This window comes from Camellia sinensis, chromosome 5, assembly GCF_055761805.1.
Source record: "Camellia sinensis isolate YWXY chromosome 5, ASM5576180v1, whole genome shotgun sequence".
Lineage (NCBI taxonomy): Eukaryota > Viridiplantae > Streptophyta > Magnoliopsida > Ericales > Theaceae > Camellia > Camellia sinensis.
The window spans coordinates 168,985,887-168,993,968 of record NC_138965.1 but is presented as its reverse complement, the minus strand read 5'-3'; the positions used below and the strand labels follow the sequence as shown (position 1 = coordinate 168,993,968).

Sequence of the window (8,082 nt, the reverse complement as noted above, 5' to 3'; positions counted from 1 at the left end):
ATTGATTTGTGTATTGCACATCGTGATTGGAAAGGCAATCTAGAGAAAATCTCTAGACTAGAATCTAGAGAAATTCTCTCGCTTTCCCATTTTCTGGAGAGAAATTTTTTGAAAAGTCTAGAGAAATTCTTTGGATATATATGTATATTGGTTGTTGTTGCTGTTTGTTTGGATGATCGATTTGTGCATTACACATCGTGATTGAGAAGACAAAGAAATTTTCTAGTTTGAACTTAGAGAAATTCTTGCGAAATTAAAGAAATTCTCTGAAAATCTAAAGAAAATATATAGACTAGATCCAGAGAATTTCTCTAGAGAATCAGAAAAAATTACATACTAAAGGGAGTAATTTTCTTTGGCTAGTGATTATAAGGTATTGGAGCTTGAAATTGTGAAGAATTTTGAGAAAGAGGTGATTTTCTCTGGAAAAGAATTCTCTAGGAAGAAATTCCCAGAATTTCTCTAAAGAGAAATTATCTGGGAAGTTCAGAGAGAATTTATCTAAAGAGTGAGAAGTCTAAAGATATTCTCTAAATTGAATTTTCTTTGGATTGATATTGAGAGACCTTACACATTAAAAAAATATTAGGTGTCATTTATGTTATAAAATCTTAATACCAAGAACCTCAAAAAAAATTCCCTTTGATATTTTAACTATTTTAGTCTGGTTAAAATAATTATGTTTGAAAAGTTAATTGTGTTTTTTTTTTTATAATTAATTTGATGGTTATAAGAAAAAATAAAATAATTATAAATTGAATATGACATTTTATCTTATTAATTATTTTAATCTATTTTATTTTTTGATAAATTATTTTAACTTAACCCTCTCCCCAAAAACGTTCTGCTAAATTACAAATGAATTTGCTTAACAATTAAATTACGTCCCTTAAGTTTTAAATAGCATAATAAATTATAAAATTAATTAATAATTTTTAATAATATCATAAATAAATTTCAAGTAATAATTTATATAATTTTATTATTATATTAAAAATTAATTAAAAATTTTATTTTTTATATTAATTTTATTAAATAAAAAATGTTCACTAGGGGTGAGCAGTGAATATACCGATGCGTCTAAACTGACCGAACTGAATCTATCCACCGCATTTTTGACGGATGCGTGATGCCGAGCGGACGATATTGATTTTTTTTAATCTGCCTAGTTTTGGGGAAAAGGAGTCACTGCTGTGCTCAAAGCACAGCAGTAACTGTGGTGCCTCCGTTTGAGGTGTATTATGGTCTTATTTTTATTATCCAAACCGTTAATTTTGTAAGGTTTGGTGAGTACTTCATGCCTACCAAAAATCATCTTAATCGGATATCAACAACTATATGATCGATAACTAAAAAAAAATAAATAATAAGTTTTTCTTTTAAGAAATATCATAAACAATATGCAATTCGATCATATAGTTATTGATATTCGATTAATATGATTTTTGGTAGGCATGAATTACTCAACAAACCTTACAATATGAACGGTTTAAATCATAAAAATAAGACCATAATACACCTCAAAGAGAGGCACCACAGTCACTACTGTGCTTTGAGCATAGTAGGAACCCCTGTTCCTAGTTTTGGACGGATGATGAATTTGAAATTCTTTTGACTACAACTAAACCACCAAACTACGAGCACTTTTAGTAATTTGTAAAATTTTGTATTTTCAATTTGTTTAGATATTTTATTTGTGTTTTCAATTGAAAAAGAATTTAAATATTCTATTAAATATATTCTGTTGAAAAAGAGTTTTCAACTTGAATATATTTTTTGAATTGAAAAAAATAAATATATTATTTATCTATATTTTTTAATTTTTAAATCTAAGTCTAAAAATAACAAATAAAAAATGATATATGTTTGTTGGTTTTTGTTTTCAAAAACGAATATTGATGTAACAATATAGAGACATACAATCTCTATTACTGCACTGTTCATGGTTTTGGTGGTTTGAATTGTTTTTATATTTTAAAAACCATAGATTGTAATATTTTATGTGAATGATATATGTTGTGATTGTAATATGTGGATGAAGTATGTAATGATTGTAATATACTAAAGTTTCAAACTTTTTTTATTTGAATGAGAAATGCAGTGATTGTAATTCATTGATAGTAATATATATATATATATATATATATGTGTTTTTTTAGGAAATGCATAAGTTGAATTATGTTAAAAATTTATAAAATTTAAAATCGTTAAATTGATTCGCATCTATTTATTAATCTGTCAATCCACTCAATCTACATCCACCGAATTAACGAATAAATACAAATTAATTTTTTTCAAATTATTAATTTAACGGACGAATGACAAATTAAAAATTTTGTGGCCACAGCCGACCAACGTCAACCCCAATGCTCGCAAACAAACATTTGTAAGTAAGGGTCCGTTTGGGAAGAGTTTTTTCAGGTTTTTTGGCTATTTTAGCCACAAAAGACAAAATAGACTATTTTAGGCACAAAAAACAAAACATCACATCCAATCCATAATTATTACATTATTCTCTCACAGAAAAAGTCAAAAAAATCAAAAAGTCAAAAAATCATTCCCAAACTAAACTTTTTAACTCAAAATAAAATAACCAAAAAAACCAAAAAACTAAAAAACCAACACACTTCCTAAACGGAAGCTAAGTTTATTTAATACTTTTAATAATTTTTAAAAATAGAACAAAATCATTGCACACCAGGCCCCTATTATACAGTCTCAGTTGTGATCACTTCCCATTCTCCATTATTATTCTCATCCCATCGTTGGTTACAGTGGACAGAGACAGAAGAAAGATGAGATAGAAATGATTATATATAGAAGAGGATACAGAGAAAGGCCATAGAAGCTTCTCTTTTTCTCATTACTCTTCTCTGTAATCAAAACCCATCTAACTTACTCTCTGTATTCTGAGTTTTAGATACTTCCACTTCATGCCCTTTTCATGCTTTTTTTTCCCTTGTACTACAAAACCCTGAGCCACCATTTGTTCTTTCTTTTTTTGAATTTTGATGTCTCTGCCCTTTCAAGAACATGATTACATAGGCTTATCAGAGCTTCCTTCAATGGAAACCTCTGAGAAACTCAATAATAATAATAACAACAAGGGTTTGAACTTGAAAGCCACTGAGCTGAGACTTGGCTTGCCTGGTTCTGAGTCACCAGAGTACCCAATCAAGGGTTTGGTCTCAGGGGCCAAAAGGGGCTTCTCAGACACCATTGGTGGTGGTTCTGGGAAGTGGGTTTTCTCTGGTAATGGTGGATCGGAAATGGGTTTGGCCAAAAATGGTGGTTTGTTCTCTCCCAGAGGTGTCAATGGTGGTGGGAAAAATCTTGGTGGTGGTGGTGGTTGTTCTGAGAGTGGCACTCAGCAGTCTGATGCAGAGGCTGTTCCGCCGTCGCCAAAGCCGGTGGCGGCAGCGGCGGTGCCGGAGAAGAAGCCTCAGATTTCAGCTGCAAATGGCCATGGGAGTGCTCCTGCTGCAAAGTAATTTTCCCATCATCTTCTCTTCTCTCTTCTATTTTCATGAGAAAGTGAGTACCAATAAGACAATATGGTTGCTTGACTTTTTGATAGAATTTCCAAATAGTATTTTGCAAGATTTTTCTTTTCACACACCATGGTGGATGCTTGTATTTTGTTAATAATCTACCCCCCCCCCCCCCCCCTCTTTTTTTTTTTTAAGGAATTTGAGTTCACCAATTTGTGTTTTTTATTTTAATTTTATTGTGTTTTTGTAGAAGAGCATCTCCATTCCTTCATTAATTGTTTCCTCAAATTTAAATTTGATGAATAAAAAGCTCTAATGAGTTTCCAATCATTTCGTCAAACTTATATCAAATTAAGGGAGAAGCAAAGCTTTCACCAAATCAAAAATAACCAAAATCCTTCACCAAATTTCCAACAATCTTATTTTTATTCAAATTAACGAAATTTTAAAAATGGAAAGGATTGGACGTGATTTCTTTCAAAAACAATAGTTAAAACATGTTTTTAGGATGAGTTTGTTATTTCTTAAAAAGATTTGATTAAAAAAGAGAGTAATGATTGGCGTGTTCCATACCAAACAAACTTTTAACCAAAATTTCACTCAATTTTAATGAAAAAGAGAGAGTAAGGATTGGAGATGCTATTTCTTTTCAGTTTTTCACACACCATGGTGGATACTTGTATTTTGTTAATAATTTCTTTACAAATTTGAGTTCACCAATTTTTGGCTCCTTTTCTTTTATTTAATTTTTTATTGCGTTGTTTATTCTCTTTTTGGAATTTTGTATTATATGTTTCCTTTCAAAGCTTCTCTCAATATTTATGTCTTCTGCTCTGTTTACTTGATTTAATTTCCTCTTTTTGCTCCCCCAATTTCTCTGCTTGGTCTTTCATCACTTCTATGTACTTGTCACAAGATAATAACTACACATTCCTCTTGTGTGTTTTTGTGAGGCAGGGCACAGGTGGTTGGATGGCCACCAATTCGATCCTTCCGGAAGAATTCAATGGCTAATAATCATCCTAAGAATGAAAATGACGACGATGCAGATACCAAGTCAGGGTCCGGTTGTCTCTATGTCAAAGTCAGTATGGATGGTGCCCCATACTTGAGGAAAGTTGATCTGAAAACCTACAATAGCTACACACAACTGTCATCGGCGCTTGAAAACATGTTTAGCTGCTTTACAATCGGTATAGCCTCTCTATAATCTCGTCTTATCACTTTGTTTATTGGTTATATAATTGTCGCCAATTTGGCATTTGAAATCCCAAACTACTCTGATGGGGACAAAAAAGGCGTTGGATGAGGAAGGATTTGAAATTTTTTTAAAATTTAGATTTTTTTTTTGTTAAATTAGGGTTTTCTTTGGTTGCTTATAGATAGATAGGGCATTATGTTGTAGAATTAGGCAGCTTTGGATATGAATTGAATTGAGAGTTTTTAATATTGAGAATTAGGGTTTATTTTCTTTTCTTTGGGTGTGGTTTTGTTTATTTTCTGGAATCCTGCATGGTTCTTTGGTATGAAATATGGAAATTCATTCACAAATCAACTGGGGAAAAAAAAATGTTGATCCATGTTTTGATTGAACTTTCATCGGATGCCCTATTATTGAGATAAAAATCACAATTCTATTTTTCTTAAAAGTAAAGATTGCCTTGGTCTAGATACATTAGTCTTGTATCACTTTTAAATAACTATAATATTTATATATTTTTTTCATGAATAACAATTATAGTTTTGAAAATTCTCTCTCATGTTTTGTTTAACTGACATTAATGACCGGTTCAGGGCAATGTGGGTCTCATGGAGTTCCAAGTCGTGAGGGACTTAGTGAGAGCCGATTGATGGATCTGCTCCATGGTTCTGAATACGTTCTTACCTACGAAGACAAGGATGGTGATTGGATGCTTGTTGGTGATGTTCCATGGGAGTAAGCATCACTCCAATACCATATTTGCTCCATTTTCTTGTCACATATAATTTGGATGAATTCAATAGTGCTTGCCATATTGAATTTTGTTTTTGAAAACAGTTTTTGAGGTTTTTGTGTTTTGTTGTCTTCAGTTTTAATCAATCTTTTTACTTTTCAAATGCACCGAATCTAGATACACTTAAAAGGAAAATAGTTGTAAAGGAATATAAAAAAAAGTTTACTAATGCTGTGTTTAGTTGATGGATTTAAGAAATGATTTGGAAAGGAAAAGAGAAAAAGTAGGTGAAATGTGAATAAAATATACTTATATTTCACTTAGTTTTACACACATTTTCTCTTTTCCTTTCCAAATTTCTTCTTAAATCTCTCAGTCAAACACAGCATAAAGGTATTGGCAAGCCCTAATTTGTTGTTATATGTTGTTGCAGAATGTTCACAGACTCGTGCAAGAGGCTAAGGATCATGAAAAGTTCAGATGCAATTGGGCTTGGTATGACCTAATCAAATTTTGATAATTTTCTTGTTAATATTGATTGATTGCCCCAATAAACAATAATTTTTTTGGCATACTCATCGTTATTGTTTTTCAAAAAAATTTCCAAAGCATTTTTCGGAAACAATCTGTCAAACAAGTTATAATAAGTGTCTCAATATCATCCGATAATTATATTTCTGGTTCTTGCAGCGCCGAGAGCCATGGAGAAGTGCAAAAATCGCAATTAGCGCGGAGAAGAAGATGAAGACTTCTTTTTCTAAATGATTGGAAGCCTTGAGGATTATTAAATGTTGCTAATCTTGTTTATTATTTTTGTGTGTTCTAAAGGGTCATTAGACTTGGTGTACTGGAACAACTTTCTAGTAGCCAGTGATGTATCCATATTGACTGTAGTGTTATAGGCCGTTTTAGGTATATTTGTCTTTGTATGTTGCAATCTTATGGATTATGATTGCTTGGTGCTCAAGGCTTGAATACTCTACATATTAATGTAAATGGTTTGTGTAGTCTTGTAGCAACTCTCTCTCTCTCTCTCTCTCTCTCTCTCTCTCTCTCTCTCTCTCTCTCTCTCTCTCTCTCTCTCTCTCTCTCTCTCTCTCTCTCGTAATGTTATGCACATAAATTAATTATAAAATCAGACATAAAATATACACTAATGGATAAAATTTTATAGAGTTTGATAGTGAGATTCAGTTTTGAAAATTTCACTATATATATTTTGTGACTAGTTCCTGTGTTTGTTGGCTTATTCTTCTATTAGACCTAGGCGGTTGTTCAAGTAAGCTTGAGAGCGTTCTCATATTGTAGCATGAGTTTTGATGTAAGATCTTAAGTTCAAATCCATCAAAAGATATTAACTTATTTAGTAATTTAACTACTAACTTGTTAGCCTTCGTTTGGCAATGACTTTTTTAGTTAATTTTTTGATTTTTTTAACTTTTTTAGTTTGGGATTTTTTTGTTCGTGTGATATTCTTGATTGACTTTTTTGGTTTTTTACCTTTGGAATGATGGATTTTTTTTGTCATTTTGTGATTTTTGGTTTTTTGTAATTTATTGACTTTTTTTTGCCCTTTTTGGGATTATTTAGCCCAACTCAAAAACCAAACAACCCCTTAATATCCTATTATATTAAAAATAATAATAATTTTAATCCTCTCTAACATTTTGATTGAATTTAGGCCATGTTTGACAATTAGCTAAAATAGCCACAAAATAAATAAATAAATTAAAAAGTTGATATAAAAAAAAATCAATTTTCAAACAAACGCTTAAGGTACACATTAATTAACATTGGTGCATAGATAAAAGAATATTTTAGATTTGTGAGGTGATATTATATGTGTGAATGTGAATGCATAGATAGAGGGATGACGGTTGTTGAGGGGACAAGTCCACTAAATGAGGATGTCTCTTAGATAAAAATGTTAGAAATATATATATATATATATATATATACATTTTAAATTATTAAATATTCTACTTAATACTTAAATAGGAATGAAATTCAAACATGTGATTCACACGTATATGAGTATTATAAGTATTATTATAGCATTGTTCCTGTCAATAAAGAGATGTTATTTGATGATTTTGAAGTAATATTTCACGCCATTTAACATATGACATTTATTATATTATTGGATCTCATTATTTTAACTAATAAAAATTAAAATAATTCCAAAACTATCAAATAATTATCCCTTCAAAAAGGGCAAAGTCTCTTTCTTGGAAAGTACGGAAAATTCTTGGCTGGATTCTCTGGTATAAAAAAACAAAATTGGATAATTCATTTCACACTAGACTCATGCTTCGCCTCAATCTCATTTCCATCTATCTACTTTTAATTATGAAAATTAAAATCTTGTAATTTTTATAAGTTATAATGTAATTGGCTTGTGAGAGATTAAAGTGAATTGGAGACGAGAACTTTATTTTTACTAATTAAAACAATGGCATCCATTATTATTTTTATAATTTTTTTTTTTTTTTTTTTTTTTAAGACAACGTAACAATTGTCATAAAATGGGCCAACAAATTGAGTTGGTAGTGCCAAGTAGGGATTTTACTAAACTAATTGATATATTAATGAAAAAGATTAGGAATACAAAAATATATTATTAAGATATGAGATGAGTTCTATCTTCATATAAAAAG

General features: G+C 30.5%; 1 protein-coding gene across 1 annotated transcript; it reads left to right on the top strand.

The window, feature by feature from the left end:
• Positions 1–2,642: 2,642 nt before the first annotated feature.
• On the top strand, positions 2,643–6,444 carry LOC114310856 (auxin-responsive protein IAA27). The gene is made up of 5 exons (XM_028256957.2): positions 2,643–3,487; positions 4,449–4,684; positions 5,286–5,427; positions 5,859–5,920; positions 6,116–6,444. The coding sequence occupies exons 1-5, from the start codon at positions 3,012–3,014 to the stop codon at positions 6,151–6,153; spliced, it is 954 nt and encodes a 317-aa protein (XP_028112758.2). The 5' UTR covers positions 2,643–3,011; the 3' UTR covers positions 6,154–6,444.
• The last annotated feature ends 1,638 nt before the right edge of the window (positions 6,445–8,082 follow it).

Bases quoted from the DNA above. Each gene is read 5' to 3' on its own strand.
- LOC114310856 (XM_028256957.2), top strand. From the start codon at position 3,012: ATGTCTCTGCCCTTTCAAGAACATGATTACATAGGCTTATCAGAGCTT. The intron at 4,685-5,285 runs GTATAGCCTCTC...TGACCGGTTCAG, and splicing joins GTTTAGCTGCTTTACAATCG to GGCAATGTGGGTCTCATGGA. The intron at 5,921-6,115 runs GTATGACCTAAT...TGGTTCTTGCAG, and splicing joins TTCAGATGCAATTGGGCTTG to CGCCGAGAGCCATGGAGAAG.